Source organism: Thunnus albacares, chromosome 19 (genome assembly GCF_914725855.1).
Source record: "Thunnus albacares chromosome 19, fThuAlb1.1, whole genome shotgun sequence".
In the NCBI taxonomy this organism is placed as follows: Eukaryota; Metazoa; Chordata; class Actinopteri; order Scombriformes; family Scombridae; genus Thunnus; species Thunnus albacares.
This window is the reverse complement of record NC_058124.1, coordinates 24,038,526-24,062,158: the sequence shown is the minus strand read 5'-3', so window position 1 is coordinate 24,062,158 and position 23,633 is coordinate 24,038,526. Positions and strand designations below refer to the sequence as shown.

The following is a 23,633-nucleotide window of genomic DNA, read 5'->3' as shown; positions in this document are numbered from 1 at the left end:
GAGCCACCAGAGCAGGAAGTTGTTTGGCTTCAGTAGCATCAATATCTATGAAAACAGCGCCATCTCCTGACTCATGTTGCTATGGTTACAAATAAAAACCCAAAACCTTCTCAGTAGCCTGTAGATGTTAATTACACTGAAGATGAAATGTAGTGACGTCCTCAAGACTGTGAAAAAGGTTTAATACATTTACATCATTTCTAAAATAATAAGTAAAGACTAATATCACTAAATTAACGGTTACACACTGACTGAGGATTTGATCTTCATCATTGTTGTTTGTTTGAAACATAAATTTGTAAATTTTAATAGAAAACATGACGTCATGGACAACTTAAAGACTACGTTAAAGTTGAGTTTACTTTTTTTAGTTATATTTTAGTTATGTTTTCCCTTTTTTCTTTATTTATCTGAGTGTGTGTTGGACTATTTTGCGCTGCGTAATTGTGCTGCCATTTTGTCCAGAACGCGCTCGGACCGAATCGATCATAAAGGTCCTGATAAAATATAAAATAAAATAATGGTCCTGATTAAAGATAGTGAAAGAAAAGAAAAATACACGTTTTAACAGCCCCTTTTAGAAATATAGAAGGAAATCTAATTTGCCAAAAATTCAGCAGGTTATTCAAAAAATGTGAATTAATCAACTCGCTGATTTAAAGTGAACTTTAATATAATGAGTTTGTGACTTTTTTAACATTTCTATAATCTACAAGGGAACTAAACGTCTACCATGAAACACCCTTAAGTTCGTATAGTCAGATATATCATAGATTACAGCCTTTTCTTTTACCATCAGCCGACTTAAAACAAACAAATTCACAAAAAAAACTATATTGACTCACCTGCCGCCGCGCTGTGTAGACCCAGGAGGGCCAGAAAAACCAACATCTTCATTTTGAGCTTCAGTATCTACAACTTTACTGACAACTAATGTGTTTCTTTCTCCAGAGACAAACAGATTGTGCTATTCCTACGAGCATCCAGACTGCACTGAGGGTAGGACAAACAGGATCGCTCACTTCAGCCTCCATCTGAGCCAATGGGAATTTAGTATGAGCGTCGACGTCACTTAAATCTGGGTAAAACTGACTGAAATAGGTTTTTAACGAAAGTGAAAGTAACTTTTGCTTGTTTTATCCCATGTTAGAGGGTGCAGAGACATGCTGGACTTTATTTTAGGTTTGTCAGCTTTGTCAGCGCATTGAAGTCGTATTATAACACATATAATAATACTTGTAATATAACACGTATAATGTTTTGAAGGCTGATGTAATATAATGAGCAGAGATGTGATCACTTTCTGGGAGGTCAGAGGTCACTGTCAGCTACAGATCAGCACTCTGGAGTTTGTGGGGTTGCAGTAATGTGATATTCTTGTTCTTTTGTTCTGTGTGGATGTCCTGAGATTGACAACAGTCCTGATTAAAACATCAACAACAAACAATGTGGTTTTATTAGTGTTGCAGTGACTAAATGTGGTGAATGGCTCCACCCAGAGGTTCAAAACTCCAGTTAATGTGCAGCAGTACAGTTTCTGCAATCCATTAAAAAGGGATTTATTTAAAACAGATCAGTGTTTGCAGTGATACCATCTTATTATACAATTAGATTTATGAAAGCAGCTTATTCATAAACACTGTCAATACACAAAAAACCTACTGTGTTATGTTTAGCATGCTAATATATAGTATGTTAAGATCTGATTTAGGCCTACACATTTGTTTTGTCACAAAATACTTTAACAATCCCAACAGATAACATTTCCACTAAACAATAATTGACTTTGTTCAACCTTTAACTTTGGAGTGAAAACAGCAACCAAAGAAATAAAACCGCAACATGAGGAAGACGAGACAGTTTCTTAAACACAAACATCAGCTCAGCTCAGCTCTGTCCTACAAGCTAGAAGCTTCTGAACTAACGTGAAACTGTGAACACTGAAAAGAGAAATTTAACACCACTGTTGATGTTTGGACACCTGATGCTGTTTTTCATTTTGCTGTTGCGTTGGAACTATTTATACTCTGTTTCAATGCTCACTTTGTCTTTATGAAGCACTTCATAAAAGGTTATAGAGTTTAGTCTTATTTCTTTTAAAAACAACTCACTTCTTCACCTTAGTTTCATGATTATTAGAGAAACAAAGCAACAGGCTAAGTATTAGATCTTTTATCTAGACAATGTAGTATTTATTAATGTTTGACTGCTCACTGCTGATTGATACCTGAGTTTATAACTTTTACCTTCACAGAGATGTCAGAGGTGTGACAGCGCTCCCTCTGGAAAAAATATGTATCTTCCTCTGAGCTGGTGATGGAAAACCACCTGATGTCACCTGACTTTCTGTTGTCAGTGTTGTCACACATGTTTCAAGACATATAAAAAATTACTACTAATAATAATTTGTGTCTGATATGTTTTTTCCACTTCATGTATCAAACTCTGCATCCAGTGGCAGCACAAAAATCAAGCCTGTACATATGGAGGCTGGTAGGCCTCCTTCCCCTTTTAATACATCCATTGTCATGTCTGTACAAATACCTGACTCACCAAATAATCTCAATTTGTCTGTTACTGACAGTAGTTGCTGTAAACAAAGGCCCACTGAGAATGTGTGGTTGTGGCTTTAAATGAAGGTGAATTATAGGAATTAAAGCTTGTTCAACTTTTTCTCAGGATACGAGCGTCCACTCAATCCACTTAAGTCTAAAATTTAAAATACAATAGAAATAAGAGATATTTACTACATGGAAGGGTTTACCTGAAATAAAAAAGAAAAGACATGACTTCAGATGTTAAAGTTAATCCTCTTCTACTCGTTCTCTACTCACTCACTTTGTAAACTACCTGAGAGAGCTGCTGTATGATCAGAAGACATGACTAGTTAGTGACTGAAACAGCAGGGGGCGCTGTGACTCTGAGCCTCACATCACAGACTGCTGCTTGCATCACATTTTGGTGAATTAAGGAATTAAACCTTGATCAACTTTTGCACTCAGTGAATGTCACTTGTGGTAAGAAAATAAACTAAAAATCTAAAATGTAAAATACAATGAAAATCAAGTTCTTCTTACAAGGTTGATGGTGTTTGGCTGAAAAGAGAAAAGACATGATATCAGATGTTATAGTTATAAATGGTAGGATACTGATCTCCTCCTGCTCAATCACTGGTTAAAAATCCCTTCTACCTTTTTATTTTGATCATGTTTTATTTATTTTCCTCTTAGTTGTCTCATATATGACCAGAGGAGGCTCGTCCATAGAGGCAGAGGAGGTTGTTCCTCTATTTTTACATCATTTACAAAATCATTTCTGTCTTCTTTGGAAAAAATCCATTATTGAAATTCTGATTATCAAACAAACAAGATGCCACAAATGCAGTGGGACGTTATGACATGGATCCTTCATCTCCATGAAAGAAAGAAGACATCAGATAACGTGAGTCAGATACATCTTCTCTCTTTCTGTCTCTTTGGTTGCTAATTTCTTCTCTGATGGTTAAATGTTTCTGTGGTTGTTGTGTGAATTTATCTCCTTAACAAGAAAGCAGCAGAGATCATATAATGTGCTGTAGGTAGTTTACTTGTTGAAGAGTTACAGTGAGCTGTCTGGACTCACTCATTCATTTGGAGCTGATCCAGTTTTTAGTTGAGTGGTTGTTCAGTCACCTGTTGATGTTGTGTGATTAGTGAATGAGTGTGCAGGAGGTCTGGCTGCTTGTTGTGACAATTTCTTCATTGTTTGTTTTAAATATTTAATATTGAAAAATAAATTTAAAGTAACTAGAATAACAACAGTGTTAACATGTCAGCTTTGTAGGCTATTTTTTGTATGTTGTGCATATAGATAAGAGTGTGTAAGTCATGTATTTGATACATGCATTAATACTTTTTGATGTGAACCTACACTTTTAGATCCGTGAATATTTTTAGTGTTCAATCTTTCTAGTATTCAACACTGATCTGAACCTGTATCACATTATAAGCTTTGTGCTACTTTATATATTTCTGGATACTAAGAAAATACATAAGAAACACGTATAAATCATGTGATATGTTGTCTGTTTGTGATGAGAACATAAATCTATTGTCACAAAAGAACAATAATATAAATGTGAAGTTAACCTTATTTAACTTTGTTGGTAAAATGACACATCTGAACCACTTCAGGGCTAAAATGAACACCTCTTTGTTTAGAAACAATATGTTTCTGCTAAATGTCTTTAAAGAAGCAGCCTTTTCACCACTAGATCGTATTGATAATTTGTTTTATTTGTTTTATTAACACCAACAAAGTTTTTGTTTTTTGAAAGCAAATTGTTTTATTGGCATATAAAATTGTTGATTGACAATGATATAGTATAATGTAGTTTGTTGTAGATTCCATGTTACATTCTGTTTGAATGTGGTTTGCTATAATTCAACAGGTTCTGCTACAAATTATGTTGGTTTATGGTGTTTTATAATCATATATATGTTATAATATGTTCTATAATCTTGTTCCACGTGCCCCTTTTTAACTTTGAGCACCTGCCCCTCTTAAGGTCTCTGAGATGCAGCTACTCAAGCTTGAACTCTGGTTGAAGCTCTTCCAGCTCACTAATGATGGATACTTGAGTTGAATACTGAGTTTACCTTTACAGAGGAGTCAGCAGTGTAACAGCAGCCCCTCTGGTTAGATTATGTATCTTCCTCTGAGCTGTTGATGGGAAACCACCTGAGGATATCACCTGACTTTCTGTTGGTGTCAATCTGTCAAATCATCGTTATAATAAAGGACTCTGGTCATATGTATTCATTAAATTAGGAAAAATTAAATCCATTGAAAATGTATTTAGTGTTATTGAACAGCCTCACTGCTTCCTGAATCAAAACAAAACTTTTAATGAGGCAGAATTCCTGAAAAATCCTTAAACTATGAAGCTCAAATAAACAGAAAAGTCTTAACTGGGTTTTTAGCGGCACTTTATTCATTTATAAAACTCTAATCTGTACAAGTTGTAGTCATGTAGTCTTATTTACACCAATAATCACCAAACCAAAGACACAGACTGTAATGACAGAATGGATCCTAAAGAAAAATGACAAATAGGAGCCATAAAAAGAAGCTTTGAGCTTAAACAAATAAACAGTTTACAACACAAGATTATGAAATAATTCTTACTTTTAATCAATTTAGTATCTACACATAACATCTGACGGGTGTATTTTATAAGTGAAAGTCAAAATCCATGTCAACCTTTATAATAAAAACAAGAAGGAAGCTAATTCTGAAGTAAACACCCACACAAACAGCTGTACAGATTAGAAATCATTTACACACCATCATAGAGAGATTTGACCTGCTGCACAATGACATGACACTCTGACATCCAACAAGAACTGTGTTAAACCAAAGTCTGCTTCAATTAAAGTCTTTTATAAACTCACCTGTGACAAAAGGAAAATCATTTAGTCAAGTGTTCATAGTTGAGTATAAATTCAAACACAAGATCCTGTTTATGGACATTAAGAATCAAACATGATGTGACTCTGTGCTCTTTCTTGTTTCTCTCCTCATGTCTTTGGTCTCTGGAAGCTGCTGCAGTGATCCCTCTCCACAAAACATCTGCAGAAACAGCTGTGAAATTTTGCCTTTTGTTGTAAATCAGAAGCAGATATTCTGTGACAAAGAATATTGTTTGAGGGCAGAGTCATTTACTGAAGTTCATCATCTTCTTCTAATGTTCACTGGTCTGTCAAGACGGATAAACAGACAAACAAGGTGGAATATCGAATCTGTTAGTGTTCATACAACGCAGCCTGTTTCATTTCATTTAATATGAGATATTTCTGGGTAAAACGGTTATTGGTTGAATTTATTTTTCACACATCAGTGTTATGATAAAAACACAAAGTCAACATTTTCCTGTAGTTATACTGGATCTCACACTGAGAAATGCTTCATAAGACTGACTTCTTCAATCTAAAACATCTGGTTCATCACAAGTTCATGTCTAAATTGTGTTTTCACCTTTAAAAAAACAGCAGTTTGGGTGACTGTTAGTAGTATTATATATGTTTAGTTCAGTGAGATAAGTTGACACAATGAAGTACTCACTGTCATCAGTTAGGAACTGGAACTTTAACAGATGATGAAGATGAAGATGAAGAAGTGTCTGACGCTGCAAAAAGAAAAACAATTTCATTTGAAAAGAAGAAAAGAAGAATTTTATCATGAGAGACAAACTGGACATGAGTGATGAATTACTAACATCTGACTTTGTGTCAAGTTGTTCATATTGACAGTTTAATATTTCTCATAATTAAATATTTTTATATAATGTTGTCAAGTGACATCCAAATATTACAAGAATAAGCAGATTAAAAATATCAAAATTTAATATTTAAAATACTTACTGTTAGCAGGTTTAAACCCTGAAATACAGAAAACAGTATTACACAGTTATTATTTATTCAATATTTATGAGAGAACACAAAGAGAAAACAGCAACATCTGTATCACTATTACAAGATATGTCAACTAATTATAAATCAAATATTTACATTTTATGGACTTTGTATCACCAGAAATAAAATATATGATGTTATAACAACATTAACACCAAAACAATAGCAGCGACATGTATATTAAATACATCTGTGAAGTAAAAAAGGGCCTTTGTGTGGAGTAAAAACATCTTTTGTCTCTCACCATCCTTGTCCTTGTTCTTTTTCCAGAGGACGTATCCAACGATGGCGGCTACCAGGAGCAGCAGTACGACAACAACTCCAATGACAACACCAACAGGGAACTCTGAAGAACCTGGAGCCCAAACACAACATTCAACTTTGTTTATCTCACTCTTTAATCACTAAATGGATCAGATTATATTTATTAACACAACTTAAGTCATATAAGTATTTGAAAGGAAGTCACAAGAATAAGACAAACATGCTGATGCTGAGTGTGTTTTAGTGAACTATCAGTGTTGGGAGTTAAAACCATAAAGTTTTACTGTAATCTCATTAGTTTTAACAGAAACACAGACGTGCAAAACATTAGTTTGAAAGTTTTTTAGTTAAATTACAATACTGGCCTGTTGAAAACTATGTTATAATGTTGAACATAATAATGCTTTGACACGCAAAATTTAAATTTGTGTAAATATCTATCTAATAAAATAACAGTGCCTTTGACCGCTGTAATATCACTTGTGTGAGGGGAAAACATAAATAAAGATGTTAGAGGAGGCTTGATGCTCTGACATGTGGAAATATCCTTCATGCTACACGCACCACGATGAGAATAAAGATGAGAATAAAAGCAGAAAATCTAAGTTGTGTCCAGGTCAGAATCACCTGTCAGTGGCAGAAAACTCAACAAGCAACATGTCAAAGTACTTGATCAGAAAACACGCTCACATCAAACCTGCAGAAGAACCTCATCTCATTACAGATAATAGTGAAAAGATCAGATCAGCTGAGGATCAAGAGTGAAGAGTGAAGGAAATGCTGCTCATGTCTGTAAATAATTAACTAATGTGATTACTTTCCTCATTGAGTAATATGTTAATTCTCATTATACTTTTAGGAGAGTATTGATTGATTAGTAATGAAATAGTTTTTCTGAGTAACTTTCCCACATTTACATGCAGTTCTGGTTTTCTTACCTTTCCTGATACTTTCATACAGATAAAAACTGTCTGGTTGCATTAACGGCTGAACGATCAGTTAGACTTGAACCAAATTAACAACCAGAGAAGAAATAAACTTTGTGATCAAATAACATTTTACAGAACATAGAAACTGTACTGAAGAGGAAAACATACATATTTTAAAAGAATGTTTAATTTCATCTGATCATTTGGAAAAATTAAAGATTAAAAACTTCTCATGAATTCTACTGGCGTCTAAAGAGACAAATGAAATCTAGATGACTTAAAAACAGAAACAAATAAAAAAAAGAAATTACTAAAGGAGACAAACAACCCCATCCATCACAAATAAACAAAATATAAATCAGATGACAGTAAACTAAATATTTTTCCTACTTCCATTACTTCTGATTCCAGTCTTGCCAAAATTCGTCTGAATTTCTCTTTTGTCCAGTTTGGTGATGATGTCGTCCTTCACACCAGAGAGCTGAAACACACATTCGTACTTCCTCCAGTCTTCAGGTGTGACTGATGAAAGGTTCAGGTCAGCACTCATCTGGAAGGATCCATCATGGTTGGGGAGGATCTCTCCACGTTCCACGTTCTCATAAAGCTCCTCTCCATCTTTCCTCCAGAACATCATGGCTCTGTGAGGGTAGAAACCTGTAGCATGGCAGCTGACTGGAGAGGAGGGAGTCTTCTGGAGGAGAGACACTGAGGGAAGCTCTGGAGTGTAAAGACAAAGACAGTTTATAGTTTCTTTATTATTATTTACTGTATATTAATATTATTCTGGTTTGGTGTAATGTATTTAAATGCATTAGTAATATTTATATACAGTATGTATACGATGCAAATAAACCTCATTGAATTGTGACTGAGAAAAGAAGGGAGGGGCAGAGGATAAGAAAGACAGATGAAGAGAGGTAAGGAGAGAGAGGCTAGAAACTACATCAGGTCATGTGATTCTACCTGTTCTCAGCAGAGAGCTCTTCCCATAGTCCAAATACTTCTTCAGCCAGTCAACGCAAATCTGGGTGAGATAATGTTTGAACTGTGCGATTTCAGCTTTTTTACTATCCCACTTGTGTTTGGTGATGACAGCCTGTGGTTTTGGAGCGACCCATGTCTCTGTCTTCAGGTCCAATACTATGAAGTCTTCTCCATCATAACCATCCTGTCTAAAACCATTAACCACTCCTGTGTCATTGTCCCATTCACAGCCGTACATCCTCTGGACAATATGGACACCTGAGAGAGAGACAGAGACACAGACTGCAGTAAACCAGAGTGAGATCTCAGCACAGTCAGCTATCATCAGTTGATATCACATCTTCACCACAGAGACACACTGATCCACACACACCAAAACAGAAGATCTACACCTGCTGTTATTGGCTTGATTGTAACCACTCACAGCCAATCATCATCTGGACAGGATGGATGAGTCAGAGAGAGACAGAGAGGCAGAGACTGCTGGGAAACAGAGTCCATTTCCTGTCTTTACCACAAAGACACACTGCCTCCACTGAGATCAACAGATCACAGTTTATCTACACTGATGAAGGTGATGTGGCTTCATGTGAGCTGCAGACACACACACACACACTGAAGTGGAGTCTTGACAAATACACACAGATTCAACCTGATCCTGAACCTTATGGACTTGATGAAACACAGGATTTGAGTTCTTTTCTGTGATATGAAAATATCAACTTATGTCTTTCTCCACAGGTGATTCGGACCCTTAGGAAGAGATGAGCCACTAGGCCCACTGACACTCACCCTTCCCATTTAGTGGGGTAAAGGGACAACTGTAGGGCCAATAGTCTATTCATCTATGCTCGTCCTATGCAGTCAGTTGTTTGGTGATTTTAACATCCATGTTGACAACCCCCAGGACAGAGGGGCTAAAGAACTGTGTTATGTTCTTGATAACTATGGACTGACCCAGCATGTGACAGAGCCCACACACAACAAGGGGCACACTCCGGACTTAATCGTTTCTAAGGGTCTGAACATTTCTAAGGTTGTGGTGACTGATGTTGCTCTCTCTGATCATTCCTGTGTTTTCTTTGAGAGTGCTATCTCTGTGCACACAAATGTTCAAACAGAAGTAATCAAAAAGCGGTATATCACTGAAAACACCATATTCAGGCCTTCTCTTCCACACCTGCCCTCTCTTGGGTTATTAATGCTATTGCACCCACTAAGGTGAAGGTTGTCTCTGGTAAGAAAAGATCTCCATGGAGAAATGCCACACTGGTCAGAATGGAAAAAAGAGTGTTGAAAAGCTGAATGCAGGTGGCAAAAAACAAATCTCCAGGTTCATTATGACATCTATAAAGAGAGACTTCACATTTATAATTTGGTACTGAGAAATGCAAGGCGGTCCTTCTTTTCTGACATCATTGCCAAAAACAATAATAATGCACATGCCTTGTTTGCTACTGTCAACAGGCTAACAAACCCTCTTATGTCAGTAGCCCCTGAACTTCTATCCACCAAGGCTCGCAATGAATTTGCCTCCTTCTATACTGACAAAACTCAGAAAATAAGACAAGCAGTCAGTGCCTCCATATCAGGTGCAGGATATGTGTTGTCCCTGTGTCCACTTAAAATCAATTTGAGGAGTATGACACAATTCCATCCGATCAACCACAAAAACCTGGAGGACATTATACAACATCTGAAATCCTCCTCTTGCTGCCTTGATATTGCTGCCAGATCTTCGACAGATTGTCAACACATCTCTTCTCTCAGGTGTCTTCACACAGGCCCTGAAAACTGCCGTCATCAAGCCACTCTTAAAAAAGAACAATCTAGATACTTCACTAATGAGCAACTATAGGCCTATATCAAACCTCCTGTTTTTAAGTAAAATCATTGAAAAAGCTGTTTTTCAACAGCTGAACAAGTTTGTGGCAATAAACAACCGTTTTGATGTCTCACAGTCAGGATTTCGACCACACCACAGCACTGAGACTGCTCTTGTTAAGGTCTTCAATGACATACACCTGAGCACCGACAGTGGCAAAATTACAGTATTAGTATTACTGGATCTCAGTGCAGCATTTGACATGGTTGACCACAACATATTGCTAGACAGACTGGAAAACTGAATGGGACTTTCTGGCACAGTACTGAACTGGTTTGAATCCTACTTAAAGGACAGGGACCACTTTGTGTCTATAGGTAATTACACATCTGAGCGGACAAAAAAGACCTGCGGAGTTCCCCAAGGCTCCATTCTGGGGCCTCTTCTGTTCAACATCTACATGCTCCCACTAGCTCAGATTATGGAGAACAACAAAATATGTTGCCACAGTTATGCAGATGACACATAAATTTATATGACCATATCACCAGGGGACTATGGTCCAATACAAGCACTGAGTAAGTGATTACTCAGTAATGATTGGATGTGCCAGAATTTTCTTCAATTAAACAAAGACAAACCTGAAATAATTACTTTTGGAGCCAAGGAAAAACAATTAAAAGTTAGCACTCAGCTTCAATCGAAAATGTTAAAAACTACTAACCAAGCCAGAAATCTTGGTGTAGTCATGGACTCAGACCTGAATTTCAACAGCCACATTAAGACAATTACAAAGTCAGCCTACTATCACCTAAAGAAAATACATCAAGAATTAAAGGACTTATGTCTCAGCAGGATTTGGAACTACTTGTCCATGCATTTATCTTCAGTAGACTTGACTACTGTAACACTGTCTTCACAGGTCTCCCTAAAAAATCGATCAGACAACTGCAGCTGATTCAGAACGCTGCTGCTCGAGTCCTCACTAAGACCAAAAAAGTGGATCATATAACTCCAGTTCTCAGATCATTACATTGGCTTCCTGTCTGTCAAATAATTGATTTTAAAATACTGCTGTTGGTTTATAAAGCACTAAATGGTTTAGGGCCAAAATACATTTCTGATCTGCTGCTACATTATGAACCATCCAGACCTCTCAGGTCATCTGAGAGAGGCTTGTTTTCTGTCCCCAGAGTCAAAACTAAACATGGAGAAGCAACGTTCAGTTTTTATGCTCCACATATCTGGAACAAACTCCCAGAAAACTGCAGGTCTGCTCTGCTGCAACTCTCAGTTCTTTCAAATCACAGCTGAAGACTTTTCTGTTTGCCGCTGCCTTTTATTAAACCAAATTTGAGGATTAATATTTTACACTGCACTGTAACTTTTATTCTCCTGTCTCAGTCTCAGTAATGTGTGTTTTAGTCTGTTTCAGTGTGTGTGAGTGAAAAACCTCCATATAAAACAGTGTTGATGAGGAATGATGGTGTGTGTGTGTGTGTGTGTGTGTGGTGTTTGTGTGTGTGTGTACAAAAGACAGGATGAAAGCATAAACAACATTTTATCAGCCAACAGTGAAACATGAACAAACCTCCAGTTTGGTTGAAGCGCTGCTTTGCAGTTTCAATGTTGGCTTTGAAGGCCGGCTGGGTACCCAAACGATTCCCAGTCTCCCTCTCCCAGTACTGTGGATCATCTGCTGTGACTTTGCTCATCCAGTCCTGTTTGGGTTCTGCTTTCATGGTGTTGCTGTCATAGTAATCAATCTGAATATCATCAACCATCCCAAGAACCACATACTCTGGAAAGTTTGGGACTTGAGAGGACCCAGTGAAGAAATACTTCAGAGAGTGAGTCACTGTAAGAAAAAGTTAATGTCATCATTTCAGTTTTCTCAGTTAGTTTTATAAATAGCTTTTACATAAAATTAAATTATTTTCCTGTGCACAGAATCAAAAAGAACTACAATACATCCTGCTGATAATCTCTGTTGTGCAGTCAATAAATAAACAAATTGATAGGCAGAAATTTTCTTAGTTTCCAGTTAGTGGAGACGTTTATTCTTCAGGATGCATCATTAGTAGCGTCTGCTCCTCATTACTAAATTAGTTTGAAATGTGAAACCACAAACCTGTGACAAGCTATATATGAGTTCCTCCAGGATTTCATTGAGTTTTTTTATGATTATTATTGTGGCCAAAAATGCTTGATTTTTCAGTGGCTTTTCTCAAAAATTGAGATAAAACTTGCAATGTTTTATTTTCTCTTTTTGCGGTAAAATTGTGGGAATTAGGAAAAATTGCAAGCGATTTTTTAAAAAATTACTACTAATGAAGAGTCATATGTGATCACTTCCTGTGTGCTGCAATGATACAAGTTACCAAGACACAAAATGCGACAATTGGTCCAAATCACAAGTCTGTTGATTTCATGGATGTATCATAAATCCTATTGCAATCTTCTTATATCGATTTTGACTTTTTCATGTGGAAAAGTTGCGGTAATTTAGCTAAATTTCAAGCTCTTGCAAATATTGCAGAGATTTCTTAAAGTTGGAGTGCGGGATTTCTGACTCCCCCTTCTGGCAGTGAGAGTAACAGGGGGCGCTCAGCTCTGATTGCCTGACACAGGCATGCAGCACGCTTTCATGCACACCTGAATGACAGGCACAGAGAGAGAGAGTAAAAATGGATTTGTTTTGACAGTCCACCGGCCCACCGGGATTTGTCCCAGTATGCCCAATGACCAGTAGTTACACCACTGGCCATAACCTACTTTTACAGTTGTAAAACGGTGAAGAAATTGTTCTTAGCATCACACAACTCCCTTGAAATGACTCCTTTCACTGTCAGAATTTGATCCATTCAGTCCAGTTACATTTGGAAAGTATAGAAGAGCCACACGATTAACGGCCAAACAGCCAGCGCAGGAATGTCGCCCCCGACATGAGATTTAAAAACATACACTGTGAAATATAGAGATTTGTTTGGCGGTGATAGGCTTAATCAGCATTGTGTGAACTCATTTTGCAAGGGCTTGAACGTAATGGACATTCATTTACATCTAAAAGAGCCACACTGCAGGAAATCACAATTTCCTGGAGGGACTGATTATAATTATAATTATATTATAATTATATTAAAAGATTATAATTTTATTTTCTATATTCAGCTCATTAAAACATTTTGTATTTGATTATACTACGTCCATCATGGTCTTTATACTGTAAACTGTGAATGATGACAACTTAGGTTTCTTCTTCCTGACGTTTTAAGCACGTCTCCTTATACAGTTTAGAAGTGGGTTGTTTAGCTGTTCTCTATTGCTATTGTCATTTTTCATGATTAAATAATAATTAATTTTTTCTGATGTTGTTGACATGTTTTAATACAACCATCAAGAATGTATCTCACTTTTATATATTTTGATTTATGTAAAATGCTAAATTATATTCAAGTTTCACTTCCAGGATCTTAATAACAAATATTTTGTGTAAAACCAAATCTTCTGAGCTGCATGACAATGACAGAAAAATGTTTGTGGACACAGCTCTATATTTAAGAAACTTCTCTTTGGCATATTTTACTCTGGTGTACTCATTATGTATTGTTTCTATTAGTGTCAGTTTATACTGGATTAAAAAGCAAATTATTATTAATGCAAATATCCAACATGAACTGATCATTATTCACTCTTAGTCCTGATTCCAAAAATTTATTCCAGAGTGTCAACAGAATAAACTTTCTACAAGTGTCTGTAAGTTTTCATGATCCTCCTCTGTCCTCTGTAATTTATGTACTAAGATGTGTATGTTCTGAGAAGTATCCCTTCAAATCTTTTTTGATTAATCAATTAATATGTTTTATTAAATAATAGTAACTTTGTTTATATAGCACCTTTCAAAAACAAAGTTGCAAAGTGCTTTACAATAAAAATAGATAATGCAAGTAAATAAGATCCAAAGATAAAGACATAGACAAGATACAAAAAATTAAATTACACAACAAATACCATCAGTTAAGAAAAAGCCAAACGGTAAAAGTGAGTCTTAAGAAGAGATTTAAAAGATGACACTGAGTTTGCCTGCCTGAGATCTCCAAACAGGGAGATCCACTGCTGAAAGGCCCAAACAACAAAGGCCCGGCCCCCTATAATGACAAGTCAAGAGTTTGGAACCATCAGTGGGGCCCCGCTGGAGGATCTCAAACAGCAAACAGTATCATAAGGAGTTAGCAGTTCACAAATATAGCAAAAAACAAGCAATAACAAGCAATTAATATCAATTCTAAAACTCACAGGTAACCAGTGAAAGGCAACAAGGATTGGTGTGATATGGTCACTTCTCTTAGTAGACATTAAAAGCCTGACAGCAGTGTTTTGTACCAACTGCAGACTTTGTATGTTATGCCTGCTGATACCAGAATAAGATGCACTCCAGTAATCAAGTCTGGAGAAGATAAAAGCATGGATGACCTTTTCTAAGTCTGTGGATGAAAGGAATGAGCTGATTTTGTTTAGCTGTCTCAATTGGGCAAAGCAGGATTGCAGCACTTTGGTCACCTGAGCATCAAAAGACAAAACAGAGTCAAAAATAACCCCTAGGTTGTGGGCCTCCTTACGAACATTATTAGATAAGGCACCCTAGTGTTCGGACTGGAGGGGTAATTATAATGTCTTCTGTTTTGGAATCATTCAACTGCAAGAAGTTTTTAGACATCCAATTTTTAATTTCAGTGAGGCAGGACATAATACATGAAACATCAGTGGTACCGGCCTTTAATGGGACATACAATTGGGTGTCACCTGCATAGCGATGGAAATCAATGCTAGGTCTATGCATGATTTGCCCCAGGGGTAGCAGGTAAATGGTGAATAAGAAGGGACCCAAGATAGACTCCTGGGGGACCCCACAAAAGAGAGGTGCACAAGAGGAGGAGGCATCTCCGAGCTTTACAGAGAAAACCTGTTTAACAGATAAAAGTTGAATCAATCCAGTGCCACATCACTGATGCCAACATAGTATTTCAGACAGCTGATTAAGAAATTATGGTCCGCAGTGTCAAATGCTGAGCTGAGGTCAAGGAGAATAAAAATGTAATACAGGCCTGTGTCGGCTGCAAGCAGAAGGTCATTGGTGACCTTGACCAGAGCAATCTCGGTGCTATGTAGGGAGCGGAGGGCAGATTGGAATTTTTCAATATTTAATTGTTGTTCATAAGAGAGATCAGTTGCATGGAGACAATTTTTTCTAAAATCTTTGATAATAAAGCAGCTTGGAGATGGGTATAAAATTACTTAAAACTGAGGGATCTAAAGAGGGCTTCTTTTAAAGGGGGTAAACATTGGTATGTTTTAAGTAGGAATGGAAAATACCAGTGGACAGAGCAGTTAATAATGGCTAAAATATCAGGACCAACCATCTGAAATACAGCTGTTAAAAACCAAGTGGGAATACAGTCTGAAGGGCAGGTGGATGATTTTGAGAGTGCAACACTGCGTTCCAGGGTTGACAGAGAGATTTCATTGAAGTGGGTTTAAACTGAAAGTGGGCAGGAGTCAACATCAAGTTCACTGAATACATTGTCAAAGTGCTTCCGAATTTCTACTATTTTGTTGTTAAAGTAATCAAGAAAATCCTCACATCTCTCTGGGGAAGATTCAAGTGGCTGGCTAATCGAGGGACCAATAACAGAACTGACAGTTTTAAAAAGGAGTCTGGGATTATGATGCTGTTTCACAATGAGTTCTGAAAAATAAGTGTTACACTGAGTTTATCTTTCCGTTTTCGTTCCTGTTTTGTCTCTAAGATCCTTACGTCTTCATTTAACCACGGCAGAGAAGAAGGTCTCAGCTATGGAATCTAAAATATTTCTGCAAGACCTGTTAAAAACACAAACAAGCTCCTCCACAGTGGGGGCATGGTGTTCATTGGCAGGCCTATTAAAAAGTAAGTTTGAGGCAGTGAAGGCTTGGCAGGAGCAAGGAACAGAGAGTGTATTTAAGGGGCGGGAGCGAATCAGTGTGGTGGGTTTGGAGTTAAAATGTCATTAAATAGTGAAATATGTCCATTTCAAGTTCCCAGGTCCCTCAGTAACATTTTCAAATGTTAAGTTTTGTCCAACCAAAAGTCAAAAACTAAAAAGCAATCGCTTTAACGACTATTTGATACCAAATTACAGATTAAGACATAATATTCTAACAAAAAATTTACAAAACTCAGTATTAAGTCATTTTGAACATGGGATCTGTGTTATTTGACAAGTTTATATTTGAGTCGTTGAACAAAATAAATGATGAATTTCAGTAATTTAGTTTACAGACATTAGTGAATGATATTAAATATTGTGCCACCAAAGCAGGAAGTTGTTTGGCTTCAGTAGCATCAATATCTATGAAAACAGCGCCATCATGACTCATGTTGGTATGGTTAGAAATAAAAACCCCAAAACCTTCTCAGTAGCCTGTAGATGTTAATTATACACACTTAAGATGAAATGTAGTGACGTCTCCAAGACTGTGAAAAGGGTTTGTTAATACATTTACATCGTTGACTCATACATCAGTCGATGACTGATATCACTAAATTTACGGTTGCACACTGACTGAGGATGTGATTTTCATTGTTGTCGTTTGTTTGGAACATAAATGTGTAAATTTTAATAGAAAACATGATGTCATGGACAACCTAAAGACTAAAAGAAGCACGTGCAACTATATTAAAGTGTAGTTTAAAAATAGTTTTGTTGCATCTTTGTTATGTTTTCCATATTTTCTTTATTTATCTGAGTGTGTGTTGGACTATTTTTTGCTTAATTGTGCTGCCATTTTGTTCAGAACGCGCTCGGACCTAATCGATAAAATATTATGAAATGAAATAATGGCCCTGATCAAAGATAGTGAAAGAAAAATACACGTTTTAATAGCAAGGAAGTCAGGGAACTCAACATCTAATACTATGAAACAAACCTTAAATTTGTATAGTCATGTCTACAGATATAAAGCCTTTTCTTTTACCATAAACTGACTTAAAAAAAAACAACAAAAAAACAAAAAACTAAATCACCTGCCGCCGCGCTGTGTAGACCCAGGAGGGTCACAAAAAGCAAGATCTTCATTGTGACCTGCTGTCGCTACAACTCTGATGTACAGTCAACTAAGAAGTTTCTTTTTCCAGATACAGACAAACTGTGCTTCCTCTGTGAGCATCAAGGCTGAACGGAGGGTGGGACAGGAAGGGGCGCTCACTTCAGTCTCCATCTGAGCCAATGGGAATTTAGTATGAGTGTCAATGTCACTTAAATCTGGGTTAAACTGACGCAGTGAGGTTATTAATGTAAAGTGAAAGTAAAATGTGCTTGTTTTAGCCCATGTTAGAGGGTGGAGAGGCATGCTGGGCTTTATTTTGGGTTTCTCAGCTTTGTCAGTGCATGGAAGTCATATATAACATAACATTATTATGTACTGACTTTCTGGGAGGTCAGAGGTCACTGTCAGCTACAGATCAGCACTCTGGAGCTTGTGGGGTTGCAGTAATGTGCTATTCTTGTTTTGTTCTGTGTGGATGTCCTGGGGTTGACAACACTTCTGATCACAATATCAACAACAAATAGTGTGGTTTTATTGGTGTTACATTGACCAAATGTGGTGATTGGCTTCCCTAGAGGTTCAAAACTCCAGTTAATGTGCAGCAGTAGGGGAGAACGGGATAACATGAGCCACTTTTTACATTTGATGATTTACCGCAAAATGAAAGTGTATGCGTTTAAAATAATAGTTACTATATATACCTCAGGTTTTTGTGCACCCATGGACATTAAAACAAGTTATCTAATTATTATGGTTTAAGAACAATGACCCATCAAAAAAAGGTAGTCCTATAGCACAACTAACCCCAAGGTAGGGGTAAAATGAGCATGGGGATGGGGTAGAGTGCTCTAGGCATAAACTGTGCCACTGTTAGATAATTTTGAACTTCATTATTGCCATCAATTTAACAAAGACAAAAACTCACACTTTTAATATATGATGAACGATATGTTTGTGTTCAACATGTTACCTAAACATTTTCAGTAAAGATTAAACTGTGATCTTTATGTTTTAGCTACAGAAAGAATGTGTGTAAATGTGCTTTTGTGCTTTTTTGTGTGCATCTGTACAGCATGTTCGTGTGTAGCTTAAACTTAACATTGTAACACTTGTAACAGTGATCAGACATTAACATGAACAGTGTCTCTAGTCTGTAGAATATCAGAAAATAATACTTAAACACACAGATTATTCTGTACATATGTAGCATATTTAAACTTTTGGGGGTAAATTGAGCCATTGACTCAACTTGCCCCAACATCACCAGCATGTTTTAACCCACAACCTCCATTTTGACATTATTGTTTCACACAGTGACTCAGATCCATAGTTATGACCTTGTTTTGTACACTGACTTAAATTTATTTGTAATAATTTCCAATGCCCATAATGCCCAGATAAAATTTCCACTAAACAATAATTTACTTTGTTCAACCTTCAACTTTGGAGTGAAAACAGCAACCAAAGAAATAAAACTACAACATGAGGAAGACGAAACAGTTTCTTAAACACAACCATCAGCTCAGCTCTGTCCTACAAGCTAGAAGCTCCTGAACTAACGTGAAACTGTGAACACTGAAAACTGCTTGAACAAAGAGAAATTTAACACCACTGTTGATGTTTGGACACCTGATGCTGTTTTTCATTTTGCTGTTTTGTTGGCACTATTTATACTCTGTTTCAATCTGCACTTTTTCTTTTTGAATAGTTGTTACAATGCATGACTCTGGTATCATATTTATTTATCAAATGTGGAGAAATTAAAGATCCCCTCCACACATGTTTCAAGACATAAAAAGAAGACTAATAATAATTTGTGTCTGATATGATGATCTCTACTGCAGGACTGGACTAAATCATGAGCCCCTTTCAACAGGAGCTGAGCCCCTGAGAGGCTCTAATATTGTTTTAGATACAAGAAATAATCTCAAACTATTTATTCAGCCAATTGAAATAGTTTACTCATAATGCTTATAACTCAAAATTTCTAAATTGCAGATAAAGACAAACTTTTTGAGGGCCTCCTCATGTTAAGGCTCCTGCGTACTTAGTTCCACTATTCCCCTCACTACGGGGCCCCGACATACATCATTCTGCACAGTAAAGCTCAAACAACCAAGCGTAGTAATAAGCAAAACTATTTTTTGAGTGGAGGTAGACTTCAAGCAAAATAAGATCCATTTAAAATGTATTTAGTGTCAATGAACAGCCTCACTGCTCACTTAAACAAAAAATCCTTTAACAAAGCTGAATTTCTGAAAAGTTCTGTTATGAAACAACGATGAACCTCAAATAAACAACAAATAAACAGATGAGTCTTAACTGGGTTTTCAGAAACACTTTATTCATTCATAAACTCCAAATCTGTACAAGTTGTAGTAAAATTAAGAAATGTCACACTTCATATATATCGTAATGTTGTCAATTATCCCTCCCACGACCACAAAAAAACACACACACACACACACACACACACACACACACACACACATCATTCTCAGCTTTGTTTCATTTAAATTTGTCTTGCCCATCATAATATGGGAATACCTAAATAAAAGTACATACAGTATGTGAGTATATTAGTCACTTTTCACCACTGAGATTATCATTTATTTGAACAAAAGCAAAGCATTTCACTGTGTCACCAGTTCATTTAGTCTTTGGTTTTATTTTCATTGTGTGTCGGGTGAATGTAAAGAAATCAGCCAAGTTAGGTGTTAGTGAGTTCCTGATAATGTCCCAGTATCTCACTTATAACTGCACATTAAGTTCATATTAATCCTGAAGCAATTTGATTAATGTAAATTGATCTTTTGTATTTATTATTGTATACTTTATAGTTTAAAATATTATGATGTATGACATATTGTAATGGTCAGTATGTCATCTGGTAGCATGCAGTACTCAACCTCACACGTTTTCTAAATGGAGCTGTTGTATTGGTGTCAACATGAAAAAAAAACAGGTCAATCAACTTAATCCTTACAGGTCTGTGAGGATACTCATTGTTTATTGAAGTGTATTAATCTACATGGATAACATGTAATAATAATTGAATGATGGTTATTGTAATATTATCTTCATGGTTTATATTTAACCTGCAGAACATTAGACTTTGTTATGCAAAAACATGAAACAAATAATTATCATCATTGTTAATAAATGGAGGCGAAGAACTGGAGAAACTTCCTGAGACTTGTAGTGTCATCAGTTGCCAGGCAGAACTCAGTGCAACAGGTTTTGTTTTTTAGGGGAAAACCAGAGCAGCGACCCGAGACTGGATGTGTGCAGTGTGAAGATCTAATCTGGGACCTGCCAAGTCTAATAACATTGATAAAATACAAACTACACACAACATTTTAACAATAGATGATAAATAGAAAAAAATAGTGGTTCTAAACTTTATTGTTTTATTCCTGTTAAACAGCACTAAGCCTATTGGCCTGCTCTGACAGTTAATTAATTAACTGGAACAATCTACATGTTGCAGCCATGTTCATTTAGTCTCTGTGACAATAATGAGTGTTCAGGCAATATTCATTTTACTGTAACTATAGTAACACAGATGAGAAAACAAACACTATATGTGGATTTACAAAAAGAACCAGACTTTTGGAATTTTGGAAACTTTATTGAAAAGAAAAATACAAAAGCAATAAAACAGTAGTGTAACAGAATTTGACTTTCATTAATGTAATCCAACACAGGAAGTGAATTTGAGCAACATGCTATCCAACATCTTACATGTTTACAAAAACTCAACAGAGAAAGAAAACCCGTCCTTTTACTAACCAAACTAAAATTACAATATAGCAATATGGAAAAGACCAAGAAAAAACATCAATTAAGAAAAACAACTTGATTAATTAATAAAAACATCAAACTCATACATAATAATTAATCTTACTTACATATTACTAAGAATAAGAATCAGCTTATTTGATATCAGTCCAACCCCAGGAGTGTATGTATATGAAAATGTGAATGAATGTGTGTGTGTGTGATGTTACCAAGTAAAACCCACCACCAGAAATATTCAACTAAGGATATTATGGAACACCAAAACCTCAAAAATATATTGTGTATGTATGAAGAACATTATGATGCTTTGGTTGCCTGACACATCTGGCTTTATATCCCTCCAAATAAAAATAAAAACGATCTAATTATGTCACTGAAGAAATCATTTGTTTTTGTTTCAAAATGCACAAACAAAATTTAATATCGAATTTAAGTTTGATGTCTGTAAAATGTTTTTCAATTCATATTCAAATCATGTTTTTAGCACAAAAATGCATTTTAAATTGGTTTTCTTAGTAGTCAGATTTTAATAATCACCTACTACTAGATTTACCAGATATTAACTCCGTAATTCTAAATTTATGACATGAATGATTAAAAATCAATTTATTCACAGTTTACAGGTGGACAGGAGAATTTGGCGTCTGTCTTCAATGTTCCTTATTCCTGGTGGAGCAGAGTTCACCATCGTCTTCTACTTTTCACTTGTTTCTGTTGGAAAAATAAATAATCATTCATAAAGAAACAGAACAAAAAAAGTGTTTTCAAAAACTGAAAATGTATCAATAATTTAGACTGCAGACATCCGTGAGCTATCTCAGTCACACATGATGTAGTTCGCTGCTTCTTTGAATCTGACATCATATGATGGAGGACATAATGCAGCTCAAGCTGTTTCTGAAGCACAGCTGCCAGAAAGTCTTTGTGATGGTGTGAGAGAGTTTTGTCTAAACCTCCTGTAACAGTGAGGCAGTTTTGGACCAGTGGCCACAGTCAGAATTGCAGGTCATGTGATCCCCACTGGCCCAAAAAAACTTTTTCCCAAAACATTGTAAAACAAACACTGAAATTTATCATCCCAATTTGAGTCATAAAGTCCAAATAACATTTAAATTCTTTAGAGCCCTGTGAGTAATTTATTGTGTGTGGGGATTCTACACAGGAGACTGTAATGCCCACGCTCTATGGTTGTGATTCTCAACAATTGAGCTGCAACGATTAGTCAATCGATTGATTACTCGATCAACAGAAAATTAATCGCCAACGTATTTTGATAATTGATTAATAGTTTCGCGTCTTTTTTTTTTAAAAAAAATAGAAGATGCTGCGATTCTCTGGTTCCAGCTTCTTCAATGTGAATACTTTCTGGTTCCTTCAGTCCTCTCTGACAGTAAACTGAATATCTTTGGGTTGTGGACAAAATGAGACATTTTAGGTTGTATTTGAACTTTGGGAAACAGTAATCAATGTTTTTCACCATTTTCTGACATTTTGTAGACCAAACAACTGACAACTGAAAATAATCGACAGATTAAATGATAATGAAAATAATTGTTAGTTGCAGCCCTGCTCAAAACTTGTTGTGTAATCTGGCACCAGTCTGTCCAGTCTGGACTACCAGCCCACAAAGACTTATCTGATAATCATTCCCCCACACCGACCTCTACGTGTTTCAATGTAAGCATCATTCACAACTTCGCTAAACTGAATTTAATTATATGACTCGTCTCACTTCAGAATTTGTCTGTTACTGACAGAAGTTGTTGTAAACGTCGGCCCACTGAGAATGTGTGGTTGTGGCTTTAAATGTAGGTAAATTAGGAATTAAAGCTTGTTCAACTTTTGCTCTCAGTGTAAAGCTCTCTGAATATGAGCATCCACTAGTCTAAAGTTTAACATTTAAAATACAATAAAAGCAAGTTCTTCTCACCATGTTAAGAGGATTTAGCTGAATTTAAAAAGCATTCATAAATGAACAGTGCAAAAAAAACACAAAATGGAAAAAATGGAAATTTGTGAAACCACTGGGATGAAATAGTAAACACTTGTAATTGCTAAAAATGTGCATAAATAAGGCTTGATTTAAAGACACATAAAACACAAAGATGGCTATGTGCGGTGCATACAGGTGATGTGTCACACTGACACTGAGCCATTAGTTACCTTTCTTCAATGGCATGTCACTGTTAAGACTTTCTGTAGAAGAATTCTCAGGACTCTCTAAAGAGATCAAAATGCAAAGTAATTATCACAACAATCCAGCATGAATATAACAGACAGATTAGTGTA

General features: G+C 36.2%; 3 protein-coding genes across 11 annotated transcripts in view; all 3 read right to left on the bottom strand.

Moving 5' to 3' along the window:
• The window catches only part of LOC122969373 (H-2 class I histocompatibility antigen, Q9 alpha chain-like), a 49,357-nt gene extending 48,361 nt beyond the window's left edge, over positions 1-996 (bottom strand). For 5 of the 6 annotated variants that reach the window (XR_006399007.1, XM_044334997.1, XM_044334996.1 and 2 more), the window contains exon 1: positions 846-996. Coding sequence is in view for 5 of the 6 variants with exons in the window: in XM_044334997.1 (XP_044190932.1) it covers positions 846-897 (52 nt within the window). In the remaining variant the exon portion in view is untranslated. The remainder of the gene's footprint in view (positions 1-845) is intronic. The other variant, XM_044335000.1, reaches the window with a different exon arrangement.
• A 4,661-nt stretch (positions 997-5,657) lies between these two features.
• LOC122969371 (H-2 class I histocompatibility antigen, Q9 alpha chain-like) overlaps positions 5,658-23,633 on the bottom strand; it is a 30,723-nt gene continuing 12,747 nt past the window's right edge. For 2 of the 4 annotated variants that reach the window (XM_044334990.1, XM_044334991.1), the window contains 2 exons: positions 23,508-23,564; positions 21,154-22,055 (listed from right to left, as the gene is read on the bottom strand). In XM_044334990.1, coding sequence (XP_044190925.1) covers positions 22,039-22,055; positions 23,508-23,564 — 74 coding nt within the window. In that variant the 3' untranslated portion in view covers positions 21,154-22,038. Of the gene's footprint in view, positions 5,738-6,102; positions 6,167-6,401; positions 6,420-6,696; positions 6,808-8,035; positions 8,366-21,153; positions 22,056-23,507; positions 23,565-23,633 lie in introns of those variants that run through there. The other 2 variants (XM_044334992.1, XM_044334989.1) reach the window with 2 other exon arrangements.
• Positions 8,598-17,587, bottom strand: LOC122969394 (H-2 class I histocompatibility antigen, K-K alpha chain-like). Its single transcript, XM_044335039.1, has 3 exons — positions 17,521-17,587; positions 12,049-12,315; positions 8,598-8,890 (listed from the first exon to the last, which is right to left on the bottom strand). The coding sequence occupies exons 1-3, from the start codon at positions 17,570-17,572 to the stop codon at positions 8,598-8,600; spliced, it is 612 nt and encodes a 203-aa protein (XP_044190974.1). The 5' UTR covers positions 17,573-17,587.